Here is a 25,236-nt window from a genome sequence, read left to right as displayed (position 1 = left end):
CGTGACGTCAGCGCCATAGAGCGCCGCCGGGCCTTACGCCGCTGGCGCCCCGGCCGTCCCTTCCCTGCTTGGCTTGCTCAGAAGGCGAAAGAGCTTGGAAGAGACCGGAGCACCAAATGGGGCGCCTGGAGGGGGGCAGGCCCGGGGGCCCCCACCCCTGAGGAGCCAGGGGGAGGGGGGAGAAAGCCAGGTGAGTCTTTTTTTGGGGGGGGGCTAATTTGGGAAGGGCTTAATTGTTGCTTTAGAGGGGGGTCCCATTTGCATTGCTTTATATAGGTGCAATTGGGGGGGGGGACACAGAAAAAGAACCAGCAATGCAATTTTTTTTGGAGGGGGTAGGAAAGAGGAAGCTGCATTTTGGGCCAGGGGGGTCTGAATCTTTTTGCACATTGATCCAGCCCTATTGCAACACATTTATAGACATTTTATTAGGAATTTATTGGGGGGGGGGCTGCTGGTGGGAGGGGGAGAAGGAAGGAGGCTTAGCTGGGTGTGAGTTAAACTTGGAAAGGGGGGCGGGGAGAGAGGCCTGCTGGCCCTATTGCATTTCTCTCCTTCACACACCCCAATTTCTCTCCAGGAATAAATAAAGCACCATTGCAGCCTCCCCTTTATATTTTAATTTTTTTGCAGGGGGGGGATTTGCATTTAGGCTGGAGGGAATTCCATAAAATTCCCACCTCCTTTCCACAAGCCTTTCCAACTTTAAAGGGGGAGATGGACCAGTTTTTTCAAAAGTGGATTTTGGTTGTGTGGGACAGAGACATGTGTTTGTGTGAATTGGGAGAGAGGCTTCTTCTCCGTTTTTTTCTTTACCCAAAAAAAGAAAGAAAAAGAAGTAATCGTGACCTAGGCCTACTTATTTGTTTTGCTCTTAACTTCCCTTGTTTTCTTTCTTTCGTTTTGCAAGACAAAGAGCAGTGCTTAAGCTGTATTATATTTTCAGTGCTTTTTTTTGGAAACCCCCTCCCCCCCCCCAAAAAAAAACTTTTTAAATTTTCTTCCCCAATTTGAAGAGCGGAGGAAAGTGGCTCCTGAACTGTGGTGGTTTCTAACTTGGAGGGTTATCTTTTGGGAAAGCAATGAGATGATGATGATGATGATGATGATGATGGTGATGATGATTGCAACTGCAAGGAAATAATTCCTCGTAAACAGTTGTTATTCTGCTTTTATCATTTCCCCCCTTTCCTCCCTGTGGGAACTGGGCTTCTTTCTCAACACCCCCCCCCCCCACAAAAGTCCCTTTTTCCAAAACAGTCGGTTAGCAACATCCATAGCTTGGGTGTGTTCGTGGAAAAGGAAGGGAAAAAGAGAGGTGAGGGGGAGGGGAGACAAAAGGAGGAAATGAAAGGAACCTTTAACAAAAAAGGGAGTTTTTTGGGGGGGGGGAATGAGGGTCAGTGCAGCTGTAGCTGAGTGCCTTTTAACCCCAAGGTTGGCAAATCCACCTCATTTTCTTTTCCACCCATCTCAGACCTTGTCTTTTCTCTTTCATCCCTCCTTAGTAGCAAACCCCCCCCCCCAATTGCAAAAAGAAAAAGTGAAAATCTAACTGTTGCAATACTGGTTTGTTTTCCTCCCCCCTTTGGAACCTTCTGTTATCTGTAGCAAGTCTTTTGTTTTGTTATTAAAGCAAAGAACTGCTTCTTTATTCACATCTTTGCTTCATCCTGCTACTTAACAACTTCCCAAAAAGAGCCCCCCCCCCAAAGTGTTTTGATGTGAAACATATAAAGGGATTTGGAATCCTTGGGGTTTTTTATGCAGAGAACATCTCTTCTCTCTCTTCTCTCTCTTCTCTCTCTCTCTCTGCTTATCGTCCTAAATTGCCCCCAGACAGTCAAAAATCAAAATGTCTCGTGGGTTTTGGAGACGGGGGAATAGGGAGGAATTTCTTCTGGGGGCAGGCCTGCGGCGCTCCGAGCGAAGGGGACCACCCATTTGGATTCTTGCTCTCTCTGTAATTTTATTTTCCAAGCACTAACCTGTTATGTTTCTGCTTTGTGTGTGTGTGCGTGCAAAGTGTCTTCGTGGCAGGTTTTTAAAGCAATCTGTTAGGCAGGCTGTATATATAAAAACCCTGATTTATTTGCCCGGGACTGTGTTTGCAAAGTCACTATCTTGGGTCTTGTTATATTCTGGCGAGGCCTTTCTGGAACGGATAAACCAAAGCGTGCGAATCCTTCTGGCAGTAGAACATTTGACCAGGAAATACATCGGATTCCCCTCTCCCTCCTCCTCCTAGCGAGTGAAATGCTGGGAAACAGCTTCAAAAATAAAATGTGGTGTTTAGGAACTTCTGAAAGAAGGGGTTGGCTTATGAGGCCAGTCGTGTTCAGTTAGGAATCTTTATTTATTTTTTCTAAACAGCTTGACAAGACACTGGACAAGTTTTGTTTTGTTCCCATGCAGGCTAAGGGAAATTGTTTATAGAATCATAAAGTTCGAAGGGACCACGAGGGTCATCTAGTCCAACCCTCTGCAATGCGGGAATCTTTTTGCCCAGTGTGGGACTCGAACCCACAACCTTGGCTTCAACATTTGCATTACACAGAAGAATAGAAAACCGCATGTGGAGGAGCGGGGACTCGAACCCAGCTCACCAGATTACGAGTCTACCGCTCTTAACCACTACACCACACTGCCTTTGACAGAGTCGAACCATTCACCTGCTGCACTGACTGGCAGCTGCCCTCTGGGGTTTTAGGCAAGGGACCTCTGCCAGCTGAGCCTGGAAATGCCCTTTTAAATGCAAAGAAAGTCCTCTTACCACTGAGGTACACCACTTCCTTTGAAAATCAGCTTAAGACTCTAGTCCTCAGGGTTTTTGTGGTTTTAAACAGGAAGGTGGGGGCTGAACCCGCCCCCATGTCGCAGACCTACAGCCTTTCCCATCAGCTAAGCCTCTTCCCACTCCTTATGTTTCGCTGTGGTTCTTAAATCTCCTGACAACCCTGCGAGGTAGACTCAGTCTGAGAGGTGCATTAGAATCTCCTGCTCCACAGTGGTTAGCTTAAAAGCACTTCCACATGGGAAACAGTGACTTGCTTCTAGTTCTGTGGCATCAGCTGATACAGGGTTGAAAACGCCGATATGGTAAAGGTAAAGAGACCCCTGACCATTAGGTCCAGTCGTGGCCGACTCTGGGGTTGCGGCGCTCATCTCGCTTTACTGGCCGATGGAGCCGACGTACAGCTTCTGGGTCACGTGGCCAGCATGACTAAGCCGCTTCTGGCGAACCAGAGCAGCGCACGGAAACGCCGTTCACCTTCCCGTCGGAGCGGTACCTATTTATCTACTTGCACTTTGATGTGCTTTCAAACTGCTAGGTGGGCAGGAGCAGGGACCGAGCTCACGCCGTCATGAGGATTCAAACCGCCGACCTTCTGATCAGCAAGCCCTAGGCTCAGTGGTTTAACCCACAGCGCCACCCACGTCCCTGCCGATATATTAGCTTATCTCCGAACGGCACCTTAAACCTAGCTTCTTGTCGCCACAACAGAACGTTTGCAATGGTACATATTATTATTACTTTCATTTCTGAGTAGTTGACAACACATTAAAACATTAAACCACATGGAGGTCTTTCTGGGGGCCAGGCTGGCGACTAACATCTCCACCTGGCTGCCCCCTCCAGCTTTCTTAAGCAGATAAGCAGAAGAGCTCGTTTATTTCATTTATCTCCCAGCTTTTTCTCCAAGGAGTCCATGGTCCACCCCCTCCTCAGTTAATCCTACAACGACCCTGTGAGGTGGGCCAGGAGTCTGTGACTGAGACTCCAAGGTCGCCCAGTGAGCTTCATGACTGAGTGGGGACTCGAACTCTGATCTCCCAGGTCCTCGTCCGACACTCTAACCACTGCACCACCCTGCCTTCCTATAGTCCTCCTGCTATGGGGCAGCTCTGTAAATTAAGTACAGTCATACCTCAGGTTACAGACGCTTCATATTGCGTTTTTTGGGGTTGCAGACCGCCGAAACCCAGAAGTACCGGAACGGGTTACTTCCGGGTTTCGGCGGTCGCGCATGCGCAGAAGAACTAAATCTTGCTTTGCACATGCGCAGAAGTGCTGAATTGCAACCCGCACATGCACAGACGCGCCGTTGCGGGTTGCGCATGCTGCAGGTTGCGAATGTGCATCCCGCACGGACCGCGTTCACAACCCGAGTGTCCACTGTAGGTAAATCAATGGGAGGAAAGCCAATTGTCCCTGAGAAAAGGATCTGAAATATTTTCCTGGAAGCTTGGAATTTTGTTTAATTTGACATTTTCATGTGTTGTCAACCACTTTGCACTTTTTTCCCTTTAATATAAGAAGCGTTTTACGGTTTACTATTCTAATGGGTTGTTGAATATTTCTTTATTTGACATTGCTTTGCTTTCTGTAAGTTGTTTATTCTGTAAAGTTATTGTGGCTTTGTCTTGGATCAGATGCTTATTAGGTGTGTGATCTTTGCTGCCTGTTCTGTGGTTTCTTCAGCTCATAAGCCACTTTCTATATAGTAATATAGAAAGGAGATATCCAAATTGAAATGAAATTTAAATGAAAGCAGTATAGAAAAGGAATTGTATTATTGCGGTGGTGCCTTGGAATTTGAACGGAATCCATTCTGGAAGTTCGTTCGACTTCCAAAACGTTCGGAAACCAAGATGCAGCTTCCGATTGGCTGAAGGAAATCCCTGCAGCCAATCAGAAGCTGCGGAAGCCACATCGGACGTTCGGGTTCTAAGGAACGTTCACAAACTGGAACACCCACTTCCGGGTTTGCGGCATTTGGGAGCCAAAACGTTCGACTCGCAAGGCGTTTGGGATCCAAGGTATAACTGTATTATTATTAGTAGTAGTAGTAGTAATACAGTGGATGCTCAGGTTGCGAATGTGATCCGTGCAGGATGCACGTTCGCAACCTACAGCGGTGCGTCTGCACATACGCAGGTTGAAATTTGGTGCTTCTGCGCATGTGCAAAGCGTGATTTAGCACTTCTGTGCATGCACGACCCCCGAAACCGGGAAGTAGCCCCGTTCTGGTACTTCCGGGTTTCGGCGGGTCCATAACCAGAAAAAGTGCAACCTGAAGTGTCTGTAACCCGAGGTATGACTGTAGTAGTATCAGTGCTTTTTTTCGGGGGGGGGGACACAGGGGTACGCATACCCCTAAACATTTTGTGAATCTTAAGTTTGGCCTCATTGAGGGACAGTATTTCAATATGAGTAGGAAAATGCGAGTACCCCTAAACATTTTTCTAAGGAAAAAAAAAGCACTGATTAGTATTACAGTGGTACCTCAGGTTACATACGCTTCAGGTTACAGACTCCGCTAACCCAGAAATAGTACCTCGGGTTAAAAACTTTGCTTCCGGATGAGAACAGAAATCGTGCTCTGGTGGCACAGCGGCGGCAGGAGGCCCCATTAGCTAAAGTGGTACCTCAGGTTAAGAACGGACCTCCAGAAGGAATTAAGTACCTAACCCGAGGTACCACTGTATTTCATTGGGGAGAGAATGATGCCTAGACAGTTCAGTGTGGCAACTGTAACCTAGGTTTAAGGTGCCATTTGGCGCTTAGCTAATATATCTGAGTTTCTCACCCTGTCCAGAGGGTCCCATTTATCTCCCCAGGTAGTGCTGGGAAGGTTCCCTGCCCAAAGCTCTGGAGAGAGCTGCTGCCGGTCAGTGTTGACAATATTGAATAAGATGGACTAACTCAGTAAGGCAGTTCCTTTTCTCCCGGTTTGTTAGAACTGCCAGGTCTGGAACCTTAACAGTGCAGTTGGTGAGAATAATACAGTTGTACGTTGGAAGTCGAAAGGAATCTGTTCCGGAAGTCCGTTTGACTTCCAAAATGTTCGGAAACCAAAGTGCGGCTTCTGATTGGCTGTCCTGCAGCCAATCGGAAGCCGCGTCAGACGTTCAGGTTCCAAATAATATTCACAAACCAGAACACTCACTTCCGGGTTTGCGGTGTTTGGGAGCCAAAACAACTTGCAAGTTGAACACTTTGGCTCCCAAACACCGTAAAAGTGAGTGTTCCAGTTTGCGAACATTCTTTGGAACCCGAACTTCCTGATACAGGGCTGCGCTCCAATGCCTTCTGATACTCTGCCAGTCAGTGCAGAGGGTCTGACTCTGTATTATAAGGCAGCTCCCTGGGAGCGGCTGGCTTTGCAGCAGAGACTCCTTGGCCAAAAGTTTGAAAGCCACGCCTCCAGCCAGCCGCCCCGAGTTTTGTAATGCCGCCTCAGCAAGGTTTAATAAATGAAGTGACCCGGATTAGTTTTTTTCAAATTACAATCACCGAAAAGCTGAATAACCAGGTTAAAGCACATGTCAGCATTGCCTAAACAAAACTGTTTTAGCGAGCGAAGGCGTCAATAGGCAGTGAGTTCCAAAAGTGGGGAAGGTACCACACTAGAAGATGAATTTATCTTGTCAAACAATGGCAACTTAAAGGCCCTTCCCAAAAAGCCTCCAAAAGCCTTTCTCCACTCCTCTACATTGATGGCTTGCTTAGTGGTTCTTGGTGAATCTGTTCCTTCAAATACTTTTGTACTGTACCTAAAATCAAGCCAGGAAAGGAGGCAAAACCCAGTCGTCATGGCCAAGTCCCTGTTTCCAGAGGCCTTGTCTTAGAATCATAGAATCTTAATTCAATAATAATAATAATAATAATAATAATAATAATAATAATATTTATAACCCGCCCATCTGGCTGGGTTTCCCCAGCCACTCTGGGCGGCTTCCAACAAAATATTAAAATACCGTAATGCACCAAACATTAAAAGCTTCCCTAAAGAGGGCTGCCTTCAGATGTCTTCTAAAAGTCTGGTAGTTCTTCTTCTCTTTGACATCTGGTGGGAGGGTGTTCCACAGAGTGGGTGCCACTACTGAGAAGGCCCTCTGTCTGGTTCCCTGTAACCTCACTTCTCGCAATGAGGGAACCGCCAGAAGGCCCTTGGCGCTGGATCTCAGTGTCCAGGCAGAATGATGGAGGTGGAGACGCTCCTTCAGGGATACTGGGCCGAGGCCGTTTAGGGCTTTCAAGGTCAGCACCAACACTTTGAATTGTGCTCAGAAACATACTGGGAGCCTATGCAGATCTCTCAGGACCGGAGTTATGTGGTCTCTGCGGCCGCTCCCAGTCACCTGTCTACCTGCTGCATTCTGGATTAGTTGTAGTTTCCGGGTCACCTTCAAAGGTAGCCCCACATAGAGCGCATCGCAGTAGTCCAAGCGGGAGATAACCAGAGCATCCACCACTCTGGCAAGACAGTCCGCAGGCAGATAGGGTCTCAGTCTGCATACCAGATGGAGCTGGTAAACAGCTGCCCTGAACACTTGCAGTGCAGGAATCTCAACTCAAGCATCCATGACAGATAATGCCATCCAACCTCTGCTTAAAAACCTCCAAGGAAGGAGAGTCCATCACCTGGCCAAAGGAACCTGTTCCACTGTCAAATAGCTGGTACGCTCAGAAAGTTCTTCCTGATACTTAGTCAGAATCTCCTTTCTTGTCAATTGAAGCCGTTGGTTTGGGTCCTGCCTTCCAGAGCAGGAGGAAACAAGCTGGCTCTCCTATCTCTTCTCAGTCTCCTCTTTTCCAGGCTAATCATCCCCAGCTCCTTCAACTGTTCCTCATCAGGCTTGCTTTTCAGACCCTTGAGCATCTTGGTCTCCCTCCTCTGCACACCTTCCAGCTTGTCCACATCCTTCTTAAACTGAACCATCTGGAATTTGCGGACACTCTCCAAGGGCTGCCCCACACAGTGCAGTGATCAAGCTTGAGAAAGAATGGTGGCAGTATTTCTTTGGCCGATTTATTTTTTAAAAAGATGTTATTTTAGGGGGGATGCGGGTGGCACTGTGGGTTAAACCACAGAGCCTAGGGCTTGCCGATCAGAAGGTCAGCGGTTTGAATCCCCGGGACGGGGTGAGCTCCCGTTGCTCGGTCCCTGCTCCTGCCCACCTAGCAGTTCAAAAGCACACCAAAGCACTCCAGCGGGAAGGTAAATGGCGTTTCCGTGCGCTGCTCTGGTTCGCCAGAAGCGGCTTAGTCATGCTGGCCACGGGACCCGAAAGCTGTACGCCAGCTCCCTCGGCCAGTAAAGCGAGATGAGTGCCGCAGCCCCAGAGTTGGTCACAACTGGACCTAATGGTCGGGGTCCCTTTACCCTTTACCTTTATTATTTTAGGGATAGGTCGGGAGCAACCTAGCAACCTCCTTTTGCCACGTCAAGAGCTTAGAAAAGGGAGTGCCAATCTTCTTCCAAATTCAAGTTTGCCAGGAGGTAGACCTGACATGCTGCAAGGCAGAAAGCTATTTATAAACCTGGTCTAGGAAAACTTAGTGCAGAAAGCGAGAAAAGAGAAGTGGAATGTGTGCAGGGTTTTTTTGGGGGGGGTGGGCAGGTAAGGCATTCACAGGAAGCGCCTGGAGACCTCCACCTGTTTGCAGCTGGAAACACGCCAGGCGCCTGGGGGATTTCTAGCACAGATACATTCGGATGGTGCTGGGCGCCAGGCTGAACCAAGATGGCAGACTTTGCTCCTTCGAAAGCGGCGCTGCCAGTTTGAGAATAGCACTAGGTTTCTTTTTCGCTTTCTCCAGTTTCTTAGACTTCCTGATTGGCTCTAGCTAGGAGCCTGTTTGGAGAGACCGGTAGCGTATCTGCGTGTCCTGCAAATCGTTGTTTTTCTTTCAGGAGCGTGAGCACACAGGCATGTCTGTCGGCCGCTCTCCTGCACGGACAGCATGCATGAAACGCCTCATTCACAGCCGCCCTGAGCCAAATTGCAGGCATCGCATTTCTCCGGGGCGGGGGGGGGGGCGGGGGGCTGCAAGCGCTCCTGCAAAAACAGCTGGGGAATGAGGGCTGCGAAGGGGCAACAGGGTGGAGCTGCCCCTCCGACTCTCCGTTAGTCCTCTTTTATGATGGTGGAGAGAAAGCTTTGTGGTGCGGAGGGGATGGCCAGCCTCTCCCAAAAGAATGCGCCCCCCCTTTAAACACCTCCACTGACGGGTTTGCAAGAGCTAGGCTGCACGCACAAAACTAGCTTGAAGTCCATATCATGATACAGTGGACACTCGGGTTGCGAACATGATCCGTGCGGGATGCATGTTTGCAACCTGCAGCGGCGCATCTGCGCACACGTGGGTTGCGATTTGGCATATGCACAAAGAGCGATTTAGTTCTTCTGCGCATGCACGACCGCCGAAACCCGGAAGTAACCCGTTCCAGTACTTCCGGGTTTCAACAGTCCGTAACCCGAAAAAACGCAACCTGAAGTGGCTGTAACCCAAGGTATGACTGTATTCGTTTTGTAGTTTTTGACCTGGCAATATATCGCGAATTGTAATGTGTGTGTTTTTGTGTGCTATGCAGTCAATGCCTCTACACAACTCCATCCTTATTTCAGACATTGTAATATATATAGATATTGGTATATTGCAATGTTTAGCTGGTGGTATATTGCAATGCTGGAAACCAGATCTCACCCACTGCATTTTTTACGCCTTTCTTAAAAACTAACTTTTCTCCTAGGGTTGGGCTAGACTAGACAATGATGCTTGGGGTTCCTTCCAAACCCACCGTTCTGTGATTCCTCCGTTCTCTACCTTCCTGTGTGTAGAGCTCGAATACAAGTGGTTCACTATTCAACAGGGCCACAAGAGAACAGGGGGGAAATAATGGAGGGAAGAAATAATTCGTTGAAGGTAAAGGTAAAGGGACCTCTGACCATTAGGTCCAGTCGTGGCCGACTCTGGGGTTGCGCCGCTCATCTCGCTTTACTGGCTGTGAGAGCCAGTGTACAGCTTCCGGGTCATGTGGCCAGCAGGACTAAGCAGCTTCTGGCAAACCAGAGCAGCGCATGGAAACGCTGTTTACCTTCCCGCCGGAGCGGTACCTATTTATCTACTTGCACTTTGACGTGCTTTCGAACTGCTAGGTTGGCAGGAGCAGGGACCGAGCAACGGGAACTCACCCCATCGCAGGGATACGAACCACCGACCTTCTGATCGGCAAGTCCTAGGCTCAGTGGTTTAACAGAGTATTGCTCAAATGCTTAATCAAAACAGACACGTGATTTGTTCAGGAAAAAGGAGAAACAGTCATACCTCGGGTTACAGACGCTTCAGGTTGCGTTTTTTTTGTGTTACCGACCGCGAAACCCGGAAGTACCAGAATGGGTTACTTCCGGGTTTTGGCAGTCGCGCATGCGCAGAAGCACTAAATTGTGCTATGTGCAGAAGCGCCGAATCGCAACCCGTGCATGCGCAGACGCGCTGCTGTGGGTTGTGAACGTGCATCCTGCACAGATCACGTTCACAACCCGAGCGTCCACTGTCCTTCGGAATTTGACACAGGGGAAGCAACCCTGGTTTTGCTGGTTTCAAGGCAACTGGGCATCCCTTGTGCAGCGTCATGCCTAGTTGCTCATAAGAGCATCATAAGAGACTGTCGAATCGGACCAGTGGTCTGTCTAGTCCTCCAGTGGCAAACTACCCATAAGAAGCTATGAATCCAGACTGTCTCTGGCTGTGGAGGTTCCACAAGAGCGCAAGAAGATCCTGGCTGCTGGAGACCAGACCAATTGACCCATCTAGTCCAGCGTCGTCCTCTCACTGCAGCCAACCAGATCTGTGGGAAACCACTGATAAGGATCTGAGCACCAGAACATTCGGCTGCATCGGACACCCAGGGTTCTAGCGTTGGGAGAGATGGAGGAAAACCTTCCTGCATGCCGTGCATAATTTTATGAACTCGTGTATCATGACGCCTTTATGTTCGGAGGTAACCTAAAAGCCGCCGCCGTTCCTTGCAGGGGAGTCGCAGGGAGTGTGTTTCTCGCGCCACCTGCGACCCAAGATCCCGGGGCAGCTTGTTTTGCTCCTTCTCCTGATCTCACGGAGGAGAGAACCTCTGATTGTTCGTCCCGGGAGATCCGGGGAGCAGAGATTAGCCGAGCCTTGTTTAAAAGACTTGCCGACTTCTCCCCTGGGGTTGGAGAACCTGAAACCCTCCTGGGACGATCGGATCCTGCGCACGGCATCTTGTCCTCACCACACCTTCCCCCAAAACCGTCCTCTTCCTTTATTTTTCCTGCATGGGCGGGGACATGTTTTATTTAGACCCCTGGCCTATGCAGCGCTGCAAAAATCTGTGTGCGCTCGTTATTTTTAGTGCTTTCCTGTTTTCTTCGTGATTCCCAAACGGCGCTGCTTAAAGATTTGTGTGTGCTTTCTTTTTTTCCATTGTGACAGCTCGTCACTCCCTTCGGTATTGCACTGCATAATATATCAATATCTGTATATTCCAACCAGGTGTGTGCTGGCTTGTCTAGAAAATGTGGAGCCCAGGAATCCTGGTAGGCGGGGAGTTAGAGCTGGCCTGATTTTTAGCATCTGGAAGAGACAGAGGTGGCATTCATGTCTCTCCCTCTCCTCTTGTGGCCGTCGAGAGTTTCTGCGTCGTCCTGCTTTTGCAAGGTTTGGGGGTGTCAGGGATGTTACTTTGGAAAGATAGCACAACATTTGAGTACAGCGCAAAATACGGAAGCAGTTGTGTTGCAGTGGGTTCGACTAGATGTTTTGGGACTACAATTCCCATCATCCCTGACCACCGGTCCTGTTAGCCAGGGATGATGGGAGTTGTAGTCCCAAAACAACTGGAGGGCCGAGGTTGCCTATGCCTAGACTAGGTCATGGGTAGGCAAACTAAGGCCCAGGGGCCGGATCTGGCCCAATCGCTTTCTAATTCTGGCCCACGGATGGTCCGGGAATCAGCGTGTTTTTACATGAGTAGAATGTATCCTTTTATTTAAGATGCATCTCTGGTTTATTTGTGGGGCATAGGAATTTATTCATTTTTTAAAATATATATAGTCCGGCCCCCCACAAGGTTTGAGGGACAGTGGACCGGTCCCCTGCTGAAAAAGTTTGCTGACCCTTGGACTAGATGATCTCTGGGTTCTCTCTCAGCTTCGGAATTCTATGATTCTGTCAGTCATATGTCGGAGGTTGAACAGAATCCGTTCTGGAAGTCCGTTCGACTTCTGAAACGTTCGACTTCCAAAGCGCGGCTTCTGATTGGCCGCAGGAAGCTCCCATTGGACGTTCGGCTTCTGAAAAGACATTTGAAAACCGAAGCAATCACTTCCGGTTTCCGATCGTTCAGGAGCTGGATTGTTCGACTCCCAAGGCATTTGGGAGCCGAGGTATGACTGTATATTGTTCTGGCAGGAAGATCATGTTCCCGACTGCAAAAATATTCTGGGAGCCACATGCTTGCTGGTGGGTGCAGGGTTAGAAACTCAGATATATAAGCTAGGAGCCAAAGGACCCCTTAAGGCCACGGTTGCAGCAGCCAAAACAGAATGTCTATAGTTTCCATTCTGGGGCAAGGCCGGTCTAATGTCTTATTTTCCAAGTGATGGACTGACTCTGACTGATTCTCAGTTAAACATCTGGCTAGTTCAGAGGACAACCTTGAGCTCGCTTAATAGCTTTGAGAACTTAAAAGAGGAAAAGTCAACTTGATCCAGTGATAGTCCGCGTATATATTGGCCTATTCCAACCGGATGAACAGAAAAGGCATTTTGGCTCCAGAAATTCGTTCCGATCGTGCAGATAATAGATAACGGATAGAATTTTACAGGATGCGGTATTAGTGTGCGAAAACAGTCCAGATTCAAGGATCCCCAGATTGTGGAGATGTCAGGAGCCATCCTAGTGTCCAGGCATCGTCACTTGGTTGCAGGTGGCCGATAAAGGTAAAGGGTAAAGGGACCCTTGATCGTTAGGTCCAGTCGTGGCTGACTTTGGGGTTGCAGCGCTCATCTCGCTTTATTGGCCGAGGGAGCCAGCGTGCAGCTTCCGGGTCATGTGGCTGGCATGACTAAGCCGCTTCTAGCGAACCAGAGCAGCGCACGGAAACGCCGTTTACCTTCCCGCCGGAGCAGTACCTATTTATCTACTTGCACTTTGACGTGCTTTCAAACTGCTAGGTTGGCAGGAGCAGGGGCCGAGCAATGGGAGCTCACCCCGTCGCGGGGATTTGAACTGCCGACCTTCTGATCAGCAAGTCCTAGGCTCTGTGGTTTAACCCACAGCACCACCCTATGGCCGATAGCCAGGTGCAAAATGTGCCTGGCGCCTGGCTAATTCTGAACAGGTTGGAGGCAGATTCCAGGCCGGTCCACGGGCAGAGAGGTGACCCCCCTGAGGGATAAGGGGTCCTGAGCCATCTAGGGCTTTTAGAGGTTGAAACAAACAAGAAACTTAACTGGGTAAGCAGCGCAGTTTAGGCAAGAACTGGTGCAATACACTCAGACCTTCTAATCCTGCTTGTTAATCCCGGTGGCCAAATTCTGCGCGATTGGGTTATCTCCAAGGGCAGCCCCACGGAGAGTGATCTGCAGTAATCTAGCCAAGAAGTTACCAGAGCATAGACAGTGGAGGTTAGGGTCAGTGGTGGTGGAAGGCGCAAGTGTCCTCTGAAGAAAGGTCTTCCATTAACAACAACAACAACATTATTTTGGAGGTCCCAGGTCTCAAGGTGGTTAGGCTGGTCTCAACTAGGGCCAGGGCCTTTTCAGTACTGGCCCCAATCTGGTGGAACGCTCTTTCACAAGAGACCAGGGCCCTGCGGGACTTGACGTCTCTCCGCAGGGCCTTCAAGACAGAGCTGTTCCGCCTGGCCTTTGGTTTGGACTCAGTCTGACCCTTGTGTTTCCCTCCCCTTACGGTTTTGATCTATCGGCTACTTTTAAAACGAGGCTGCATTGTAAATGGCATTTTAAACCTCTACAGTCATACCTCATGTTACATTTGCTTCATGATACGTTTTTTCAGGTTGCAACCCGGAAGTACCGGAAAGGGTTACTTCCGGGTTTCGCCGCTCACACATGCACAGATGCACAAAATGACGTTATGCACAGAAGTTATGAATCGCAACCCGTGCGTGCGCAGACTCGCCGCTGCGTGTTGCGTTCTGTTGATATTGCAAACAGGCCTCTGGAACGGATCCCGTTCGCAACCAGAGGTAGCACTGTATTTTAAATTGGTTCCCCCCCTCCCATTATGTTTTTACTGTAATTTTACTGGTGTTAGCCGCCCTGAACCCAGCTCTGGCCGGGGAGGGCGGGGTATAAATAAAATTATTATTATATTAATAATAATAATACAGTGGTACCTCAGGTTAAGTACTTAATTCGTTCCGGAGATCCATTCTTAACCTGAAACTGTTCTTAACCTGAAGTACCACTTTAGCTAATGGGGCCTCCCGCTGCACCTCCGGAGCACGATTTCTGTTCTTAACCTGAAGCACTATTTCTGGGTTAGCAGAATGTGTAACCTGAAGCGTATGTAACCCGAGGTACCATAATAATAATAATAATAATAATAATATAGTACCCCACACATCTGACAGGGTTGCCCCAGCCACTCTGGGCGGTGGATGATCAGTTTAACCCAGAAACACTGGATAAACGTTTCTGTGTTTTTAGGTGGCTGGGGAATTAGGGAAGGAGGGTTATCTGCTGGCCTGCTGCCAAAATTCTGGCTTTTGGAGAAGGGACTTTTAATATTTATTGGCTGAGTGGTGAGGGGGGGGGGTCTGGCAATGCTTGCTTTATAGACACAACAGGCTGCGGGCAGGAAATTATTCCAGTCAACACACAAACATTTGAATTAGTCCTGGAAAAAGATCAACTGTGCTAAAGGCAGCTCCAGAACCTCCCCACCAGCTGAAATGCACAATTTCAAGTGTGCATGAACACACACAAAACACAACCGTGGCACATTTTTTATTCCTCTGTTCATTTTATATATAGCACATTTTTAGCCAAAGCTTTCTTTAAAGACTATATATGGTCATTTCCCCTGCCTGTATATTTTTAAATCCTTAACAACAACCTTGCGAGGTGGGACCGGGTGGAAAAGAGGGAGGCTGACCGTCCCCCCGAGGTCGCCCAGCGGTCTTCAGCAGGGATTTGAACCCGGGCTGCGGCCTTGGGTTTTGGTGTGCTGTTTTCCCCCTGCTTTTGCAGCCGCAACACTGAAAACAAAACAGCTGGCTGTAAGGACGGCGTGGGAAATTGCCAGATATTGGAAGCCCAGTAAAACAGATAAAAAATGCGTAGCCTAGAAATAAGGCAGAAATCCATCAAAGGAGTGTTAGAAACTGGGGTAGAAAAGCTAGGAGCCAAATGGGGTTGTGGGCGCCAAAACAGAATGTCCAGTCGACAACACTTTTTAATTATTATTTTGATAAGCATGAACTAATACACAGTTCATGGACACTGTGGGTTAAACCACAGAGCCTAGGACTTGCCGATCAGAAGGTTGGCGGTTCGAATCCCCGTGACGGGGTGAGCTCCCGTTGCTCGGTCCCTGCTCCTGCCAACCTAGCAGTTCGAAAGCACATCAAAGTGCAAGTAGATAAATAGGTACCGCTCCGGCGGGAAGGTAAACGGCGTTTCTGTGCGCTGCTCTGGTTCTCCAGAAGCAGCTTAGTCCTGCTGGCCACATGACCCGGAAGTTGTACGCCGGCTCCCTCGGCCAATAAAGCGAGATGAGCGCCGCACTTCCAGAGTCGGACACGACTGGACCCAATGGTCATGGGTCCCTTTACCTTTAACATACAATTCACATGAGTGACACATTGTTAATATCATTGTTAATACAGTGGTACCTCGGTTTAAGAACAGTCCTGTTTAAGAACGATTCGGTTTATTAACTCCGCAAAACCAGAAGTAGTGTCCCGGTTTGCAAACTTTACCTCGGTCTAAGAACGGAATCCGAACGGTGGAAGGACACTGGCGGCGGGAGGCCTCATTAGGGAAAGTGTGCCTCGGTTTAAGAACAGTTTTGGTTTAAGAACGGACTTCCGGAACAGATTAAATTCTAAAACCAAGGTACCACTGTACATGTTTAATTTGGTGTTTACAATGAAAATATTGGTACCATACTTCTCTTTATTGTCAAACTCCTTAACATATTGTCTATTTTTAACATATGTTTCGAGGCACATACATTTTAGTAATCATTGAGTGTCAGCCAGACCCAAAAAATGGCACCCAGGCTTTTTGAGGTGCTTGCAAATGGAGAATCATTTAGGCGCAAAAGGTGCCTGGCGCCCTGCTAATTTCAAACCCTGCATCAAAGCAATTCATTGCAGCGCAGTGCGAACTCAGTAGTGGTTTGGAATAAGCTGGAATGGCTGCTGAACACCAGCTCAGTCAGGAAACTCTTAATTTCAGGGTCCTAGATTTGAGTCCCACATTGGGCAAAAGATTCCTTCATTGCGGGGGGCTGGACTAGAAGACCCTCGTGGCCCCTTCCTACGCTACAAATCTATGATCTGCACTATGCATTTAAAGTGGGATCACGCCACGTTAAACAGTTGCAGCTTCCTGCAAAGCATTCTGGGAGCTGTAGTTTGACAAGAAGCAGAGAGTTGTTGGGAGACACCATATTCCCCTCCATGAACTACAACTCCCAGCGTTCCCAGCGAAGAGGGAATGATTATCAAACCACTCTGGGAACTGTAGCTCTGGGAGGAGGATAGAGCGTCTCCTGACAACACTCACAGAGCTACAATTCCCAGACGATTAACTTATACAGTCATACCTCGGGTTACAGATGCGTGAGGTTGCGTGTTTTCAGGTTATGGATGCGCCGAAACCCGGAAGTACCGGAACGCAGAATTGCAACACGTGCGTGCTCAGACACGGCGCTGCGGGTTGCGAACGCTGCAGGTTGTGAACGTGCCTTCTGCACGGATCACGTTCGCAACCCGAGCGTCCACTATATCCGTGTTCCTTACACCGGACGGCTGATACGATTACAGTGGTACCTTGGGTTAATTCGTTCCGGAGGTCCATTCTGAACCTGAAACTGTTCTTAACCTGAAGCACTACTTTAACTAATGGGGCCTCCTGCTGCTGCCGCGCCGCTGGAGCATGATTTCTGTTCTCATCCTGAAGCAAAGTTCTTAACCCGAGATACTATTTCTGGGTTAGCGGAGTCTGTAACCTGAAGCGTATGTAACCTGAAGCGTATGTAACCCGAGGTACCACTGTACTATTAACATTTGTGGACCGCCTTTCATCGGCAGATCTTGGGGTGGTTTGCAACATAAAAAAACGCAAACCTGGCTCCATGACCGCTATACTTTTTGTGTTGATAACAGGAAAAAAAACGAAAATGGGTTGCTGGTTTTTTTTTGCTGGTGGAGGGGAGAAAGTGTGTCTGAAACTGGACGGAGACTTCTGCAAGAGTCGCAGCTCCCTACAAGCTCTCGGGGACAGCTGATATATTTTGCGTTTGTAACACAGCACAGAACGTGGCACATATTAGCCGTGTGCGCATGGATTTGTGGAGGGGCCAGTGTTCCCTCCTGGGCAGCCCCACTCGTAGCCAAATCTTCGCCGCCAGCGCTGCCGTGGTTCTGCCGGCACCGTGGTTCCGCACGTCTGTTTATGATGTGGCTTCCTTTTCCCCCAGAGCCCGGCCTCCTCCTCCTCCTCCTCTTTGACGTAAGAGTCGGCTGATGCGCTCGCTAGGTCTCTGAGAACTTGCTTGGTGGCGCTTCCTCCCTCCTCTCCCCGCCTGCTTTCAGCAGTCAAACCAGGAAATAGAAAAAGAGTCTCCGTTTGCTGGGTTGGAGAGACAGAGAGAGACACACGGAAGCTTTTCTCCAGGCTGTTCCACGGAAAGGTTTTTCTTTTCCCCCCTCCCTAAGAAAACCCACGCTTGTGCAAATCGGGAGATAGAGATATATATTTGGGGAAATTGCAGCTGCCTCTCTGGAGACAAGGAGGGAGAAGCAGGAGGGTAAGGAAGCTGGAAAATGTGTGTTAAACACACCGTGGGAACAAGTTGGACTTCTGGTTTGGAGTCCCAGGGTCCTGCTTCCATGGGTCACCTGGGTGCCGTGGGGATGCTCAAGGGGGGGACCCCTGGCCCTTTCGCCTGTTCTCTGCTTCCTCCCCGCGTCTTGGTGCATATGATTTGCACCCCCCTTCCCGTTCTGTCTGTGCTCAGAAACTTGGCAATTTCCTGGTATCTTGAATCTTGGGGAGAACTTTGGACGTGCAAGGCTATTGGGCGGCAGCAGCGTTTGTTCACAGGATCTGAAAAGCTTCCCTTCCGCATCGAGAACTTAGAAAGCTAGCCCATCCACGTTCCGGTCCCTTTGTCATGCTAGCTTTCCCCTGGCGAGAAGTTAGAACGTTATTTTGTTCTTGGGCTTCACCTCATCTTTGTTTCCATGCGTGTAGAAAGCTAGTCCTTCAGCAGCCCTGTCTCCTTGACACAGCGGCTTTCCACTGGCAAGAAGTCAGATCTTTATTTAATAACAAAATTAACCCTCTTTAGCTCCCTCTTTAATTAGGATGATCCCGCCTTCCTCCGCGTCGCTGGCAGTCGCTTTGGAGTTTGCTGCCATTTCTCCCCTCTTCAAGAGAGGCCTCTCCTAATCCAGATTAACAGGGCAGCTTTTTAAAAACTGGGTGTTTTGGTTCTTTGGGGGGAAGTTCCCCCCTGCCCCTTCCACCAGCCACAACCCTCCTCCTCCTCCTCCTCCTCTTCTTCTTCGTCTTAATATTATTGATTGTGAAATGATTCCCTAAGGGAGAAAATCAAAACTGCAATTCTGGACCATAGTTTCCTGGGATCATGAGCGCAGTTGCGTTCCGAGGGGCTTCTTGAGAAAGCGATGGCGCTGTGAGACGCTTAGCGCACAGCTAACCTGTGGAACTCTCTGCCGCAGTGGTCAGCAGTGGACACCAACCTTGGATGGCTTTGCAAGAAGGTTGGACAAATCTGTGGAGGAGGAGAGGGCTGTCGATGGCTAATAATAATAATAATAATAATAATAATAATAGCCACAAGGCCTGTGCTTTGCCTCCAGCAATGGGGGAATAAATGATTCTGAACACCAGTTGTTGTGGGACGGAAGGGAGCTCTTGCACCCAGGTCCATTTTGGCCCCTGTAACCGAGGTTTCAGGGGCCATTTGGCAACGAGCTTCTATATCTGAGTTCCTAGCTCTGCTCATGCTATTTGCTGTTGCTGTTTAGTTGTTCAGTTGTGTCCGCCTCTTCGTGACCCCCTGGACCAGAGCACGCCAGGCCCTCCTGTCTTCCACTGCCTCCTGCAGTTTGGTCAAACTCATGCTGGTAGCTTCGAGAACACTGTCCCACCATCTCGTCCTCTGTCGTCCCCTTCTCCTTGTGCCCTCCATCTTTCCCAACATCAGGGTCTTTTCCAGGGAGTCTTCTCTTCTCATGAGGTGGCCAAAGTACTGGAGCCTCAGCTTCAGGATCTGTCCTTCCAGTGAGCACTCAGGGCTGATTTCCTTCAGAATGGATAGGTTTGATCTTCTTGCAGTCCATGGGACTCTCAAGAGTCTCCTCCAGCACCATAATTCAAAAGCATCAATTCTTTGGCGATCAGCCTTCTTTATTGTCCAGCTCTCACTTCCATACATCACTACTGGGAAAACCAGAGCTTTAACTATATGGACCTTTGTTGGCAAGGTGATGTCTCTGCTTTTTAAGATGCTGTCTAGCTCATGCTCTACCCAGCAGATAATGAATCGGCCACTAAGCTCACTTGTGGGCTGCCTCTCCGCCCAGCCTACCTCTCAGGGCTGTCGTGCGAGACTGAACATGGAGGGGAGAGCCACATACATGCCACAGTAGGAATGCAATAGAACAGGGACGTCCAACTCCCAATAGACTGCAATCTGCTCACAGTATAAAAAAATGGGCAGTGATCGACCCAAAAGTTGTGGAGCTTTCTTTGGTAAGCCAAAGTTGGGTTTCTTTTTTTTTTTTTTTTTTGCCTTTTCTGCTTTTTCGTAAGGAGATCGCTTAGGGGCCAGAGGTCAACCAGAAACACCCCGCGATCTACCAGTAGATTAAAACCTACCTGTTGGACATGCCTGCAATACAGTGCTACCTCTGGTTGTGAACGGGATCCATTCCGGAGGCCCATTCGCAACCCGCAGCAGCGCATCTGCGCATGCGCGGGTTGCGATTCGCCGCTTCTGTGCATGGCGTCATTTTGCGCTTCTGCGCATGCGCAAGCAGCGAAACGCGGAAGTAACCCTTTCCAGTACTTCCAGGTTGCCGCAGGACGTAACCTGAAAGAACGTAACATGAAGCGGACGTAACATGAGGTATGACTGTAGAATTAACGGCTCTCATGATGGACTACAGTGGTACCTCGGGTTACATGCTCTTCAGGTTACAGACTCCGCTAACCCAGAAATATTACCTCAGGTTAAGAACTTTGCTTCAGGATGAGAACAGAAATTGTGTGGTGGCAGCGGGAGGCCCCATTAGCTAAAGTGGTGCTTCAGGTTAAGAACAGTTTCAGGTTAAGAACGGACCTCTGGAACGAATTAACCCGGGGTACCACTGTATATGGAACTTGCCGAACTGACCAGGAGACTCCCAAGACCAGAGAGAAGGGACGGTAGAAGAAGACTGGAAGAAGTTTAAGGAATATTTGAAGAAATATGTTAATATTTAAATCTTAGAATAGCTTTGGAAGTGGATAAAGGCTGTAGGGCTAGAAGTAGAAGGTAGTTTATTTTAAAGTAGTATTATTTGTTCGTAATAAAATGTGAAGTTTTTTATGGTTAATGTAAGTGTGATAAAAAAAATGGTTAGAAATTATGATACAGTGGTACCTCGGGTTACATATGCTTCAGGTTACAGACGCTTCAGGTTACAGACTCTGCTAACCCAGAAATAGTGCTTCAGGTTAAGAACTTTGCTTCAGGAGAACAGAAATTGCTCAGCGGCAACAGGAGGCCCCATTAGCTAAAGTGGTACTTCAGGTTAAGAACAGTTTCAGGTTAAGAACGGACCTCCGGAACGAATTAAGTACTTAACCCGAGGTACCACTGTACCTGAAATATAACTCTGCGGATGCTTGTTTCCTATGCTAACCTGCCCTCTGTTCCCTCTCCAGCTCGGACGTAAAGCGTTGCCGCAAGACAGCCGCTCTCAATCTCCCCCTTGCCGCCATGTCGTCGTCTTCGGAGAGCAGCCCGCAGCAGGCGCCGGAAGGAACCCCCACGCCCCCTTCGAGGAGAGGACCCCCGGCCCACTAGCGCAGCACATGCGGGTGACGGTCCGCCCCCTGGCGCCCTCCCCTCCTCCTCCTCCTCCTCCTCCACCCGGGATGGTTTACTGACCAAGAAAAGAGAAGCAGCGTTTTCAACCTCCTTTTCCTCTTCTCTCGCTTTCGTGCTCCCCTTCCCCTCCTTCCCCCGACCCCCCTACCCCGCCCTCTCCCCGCCCTGACCCCCCAGCCGGCCCCCGCAACGTTTCGGCCCTCGGATTTGCATGGCAGCAGCGTAACCGTGGAGAGGCCAGGGTACCACAAACTTATGGATTTTGATAAGAGAGGAGGCAAAGGGGACGCGGAGGAAGGGCGAAGGATGTCTAAGACAGGGAGCAGCCGCAACACGCACGGGAGCCGGACGTCCGGGACCAACTCTGGAGTCTTAATGGTCGGCCCGAACTTCCGTGTCGGGAAGAAGATTGGGTGCGGGAACTTTGGGGAGCTTCGACTAGGTGAGTCTCTGCACCTTCCTGTCCGTGGCCTGTTTTCAAATTCCAAGAAAAAAGCACACCAAGAATTCAGGCAGTAGTGTGAGTGGTCCCTACACGCAAGTCAATGTTGTTGTGTCCGCCTCTTCATTACCCCCTGGACCAGAGCACGCCAGGCCCTCCTGTCTTCCACTGCCTCCCGCACTTTGGTCAAACTCTGTTAGTAGCTTCGAGAACACTGTCCCACCATCTCGTCCTCTGTCGTCCCCTTCTCCTTGTGCCCTCCATCTTTCCCAACATCAGGGTCTTTTACAGGGAGTCTTCTCATGAGGTGGCCAAAGTACTGGAGCCTCAGCTTCAGGATCTGTCCTTCCAGTGAGCACTCAGGGCTGATTTCCTTCAGAATGGAGAGGTTTGATCTTCTTGCAGTCCATGGGACTCTCCAGAGTCTCCTCCAGCACCATCGCTAGTCAATAGTAATAAAAACTAATCCATTCAAAAGTATGTATTCTGAAAAGGATTACAAACTCAAATAGAGATTACAAACTCAAACTGGTAAAAATATGTATAACCCTTTAAAAATTAGGTAAGGACCCAAATGTTATATAATACTGTTTTACAGATTATAATTTAGGATAATTTAGAATTTAAATGTATTTTCATGTAATATTTGATACTTCCAGCTGTTGAAGGTGAATACATCGAGACAGGGCCCTGTCCTGGTTTCTGATCCATAATTGACTTCTGACTTCTGCTCAGTGATTGAAACTAAGACCTCCACGACGAATCTGACTATGGACTAACATGAATTTATCTCTACTCATAAACTCTTCTTGTCAGAATACATACTTTTGAATGGATTAGTTTTTGTTACTATTGACTATTGACTTGTGAGCAGGGACCACTCCCACTATTGAAACTTACATTGGCCTGAGTTCTTGATGTGCTTTTTTCTTGGTATATTTAATAACAAGAACTCCCAACTATTTTCAAATTCCGCCCTGCTTTCTGAACGCAATGCATTCCCAGGAAATGGTTTGCTGAACGAGCTGGCAGAGGATTCCCATTATTTATGGGGACATTTCTGATCCATAATTCATTTGATGCGTGCTTTCTGTCCCAAACTGTTGCAGACCCCTCAGCAAAAGTCAAACAAACAGGGGAGGAACCTGGTACGTCTCGTTTCTCCTGCTCCCTGGTTTGTTCCATCTCTCTCCCTCCCTCTGTGGCTTTTGCCCGAAAATGGCTTCCGCTGACCAGCGAAACACAAGCAGGTGTGGAAGTGGGCGCACTCTGGCGGTTCGGATATCTGAATCAGCCACTCGTGTATCAAGGTTTGGGTATAATTACTTAACTGAGATTTTGGATAGCGGGCCTTTCCTGCGAGTGGGAGCTGTGCGTGTATAAAATGGGGAGGATGATTAGAACGACAGGTGAAAATGAAAAGGTGAGAGGCAAAACTCTGAAGCAGGTACGCAGAATGAGTGCAGTTGCACATGGGTTGAAATAGAATCTCAGCGTAATGTGATGGTCAAGCTTACGATGAAGGTTGTCTTGGAAATTATGGTTCCACAGTGAATGTCAAATCATATAAAAAGTGCCCGCAGGTTCTAGTCTGTGTTGAAATCTCAAATTGCGCATGATTTTCTCCATGACGACTACATCAATAATAATAATATTTTTATTTAAATGCTGCCCATCTATTGTGTTGCTCCAACCACTCTGGGGGGCTCCCAACTAAGTATTAAAAACACAATAAAACATCAAGCATCAACAACTTCCCTATACAGGGATGCCTTCTGGTGTCTTCTAAAAGTCAGTTCTTTTATCTCCTTGACATTTGACGGGAGGGTGTTCCACTTGGTGGGCGCCACCACCGAGAAGGCCCTCTGCCTGGTTCCCTGAAACCTTGCTTCTTGATTGGGGTGGAGACACTCCTTCAGGTATACTGGGCCGAGGCCGTTTAGGACTTTAAAGGTCAGCACCAACACTTTGAATTGTGCTCTGAAACGTACTGGGAGCCAGTGTAGATCCTTTAGGACCGGAGTTGTATGGTTCCAGTCCCCAGTCCAGCTGCTGCATTCTGGATTAGTTGTAGTTTCCGAGTCACCTTCAAAGGCAGTCCCACATAGAGCGCATTGCAGTAGTCCAAGCGGGAGATAACCAGAGCATGCACCACTCTGGCAAGACAGGGCGCAGGCAGGGAGGGTCTCAGATGGAGCTGGCATACAGCCGCCCTGGACGCAGGATTAATCTGTGCCTCCATGGACAGCGGTGAGTCCAAAATGACTCCCAGGCTGCTCACCTGGTCCTTCCGGGGCACAGTTACCACTTTCAGGACCAGGGAATCCCCCACACCTACCCGCCCCCCAGAAACCACACTTCAATCCATTAGCCGCCATCCATCCTCCAACCGCCTCCAGACATTCACACATCCCAGAGTGGGCATCTGTTGCAAGATTTGGGGCTGTTTCCCCGTTGAGTTGCAATTGCCAGTCAAACTGCCCAGTTCATTCTGTTGCAGCCACCCCAGCCGAGGTTTCAGGTGGCATTTGGCAATTAGCTTACGTATCGTGAGTTTCTAACACGTGTGATCCTGCCGCCTAGCTGAGCACCAGCAATGTTTGCAGACCCTGGCAGCGCCAGTCTGTTTCCCTGGGAGGATTCGTCCCGGGTGCCAGCTGGAGAGTAGCCCCTCTCCATTGCTCTGCTGCTAAGGCTATATTTTCCGCTACATCCTCCCAAATGCCAGGGATTATCTCTCCTCCTTTATCCTCCGCCGCCCGCAGGCCAAGCCTCTCGTTCCGGCCACCCCCTGGCAGACAGACAGACAGATCTCTGCTCAGCCGGAGCTCCCACCCTCTGGTTTATTTATTTTTTGCTCTTGCATTCACTCCACCCAAGCCCAGATCCATAGCTGTCAACGTTTCCCTTTTTTTCAGGGAAATTCCCTTATTCCAAATAGGATTCCTCGCAAGAAAAGGGAAAAGTTGACAGCTATGCCCACATCAGGTTTCCTTTTCCGGGTCGTGTTCCTCAGAGACGTCGTATTTTGAATGTCGCACTCATCAGTTCCCCAACCCTGCAAAAACCCCAGCTTCTAGACTTGAAAGCAATCATAGAATCAAAGAATCACAGAGGTTGAAGGGATCTCTGAGGGTCATCCAGTCCAGCCCCCTGCAAAGCAGGAAGAAACAGCTCAGGCATCTGTGACAGAGGGTCACTGAGATATCTGTGGCCATGGGATTGAGCAGGATTTTCCAAAAATCTGGTGTGCCTGGGCAGAGAGCTGCATTATTCTCTGCGCAAATTAAATTTCTGCAAACGCGAAAAGTTTGTAGACCTTAAAATAAGGCAGCCCACTGCGAATTGAGCTGAATTTTACAGAAAATGAGTTCTATCTGTGTGTGTCGGTGTCAGTGAACATATGCAAATTAAATTTATACAGAATCAAAAGTTTCTGGAGATTTTAGACTGAAGGCATTCCACACAGTGAAGTAGCAGCCGCTGTGGAATTGTGTAGGATTTTTCAGAAGGGTGTCTGTGTTTGCAAGGAACACAGCTGTCTCTGCGTAAATTAAATTACTACAAAAGTTTTTAGATTTTAAGACTAAGTGCACGAGACCCAGCAAAATAGCCACAGGACTGAGCAGAGGAGTTGTAGTCG

The 25,236-nt window shown here is 48.9% G+C and overlaps 1 protein-coding gene across 4 annotated transcripts in view; it reads left to right on the top strand.

Annotated features, from left to right (window-relative positions):
* The window catches only part of CSNK1G2 (casein kinase 1 gamma 2), a 58,896-nt gene continuing 33,660 nt past the window's right edge, over positions 1-25,236 (top strand). Inside the window, exons 1-2 of one of the 4 annotated variants that reach the window (XM_083594713.1) lie at positions 1-190; positions 20,986-21,593. In XM_083594713.1, coding sequence (XP_083450839.1) covers positions 21,407-21,593 — 187 coding nt within the window. In that variant the 5' untranslated portion in view covers positions 1-190; positions 20,986-21,406. Of the gene's footprint in view, positions 191-17,637; positions 17,837-20,985; positions 21,594-25,236 lie in introns of those variants that run through there. The other 3 variants (XM_083594715.1, XM_083594716.1, XM_083594714.1) reach the window with 3 other exon arrangements.

This window comes from Podarcis filfolensis (assembly GCF_964270895.1).
Source record: "Podarcis filfolensis genome assembly, chromosome: 18".
NCBI lineage: Eukaryota > Metazoa > Chordata > Lepidosauria > Squamata > Lacertidae > Podarcis > Podarcis filfolensis.
Note: the sequence above shows the minus strand (reverse complement) of the source record. Positions and strands in the feature narration are given on the sequence as shown.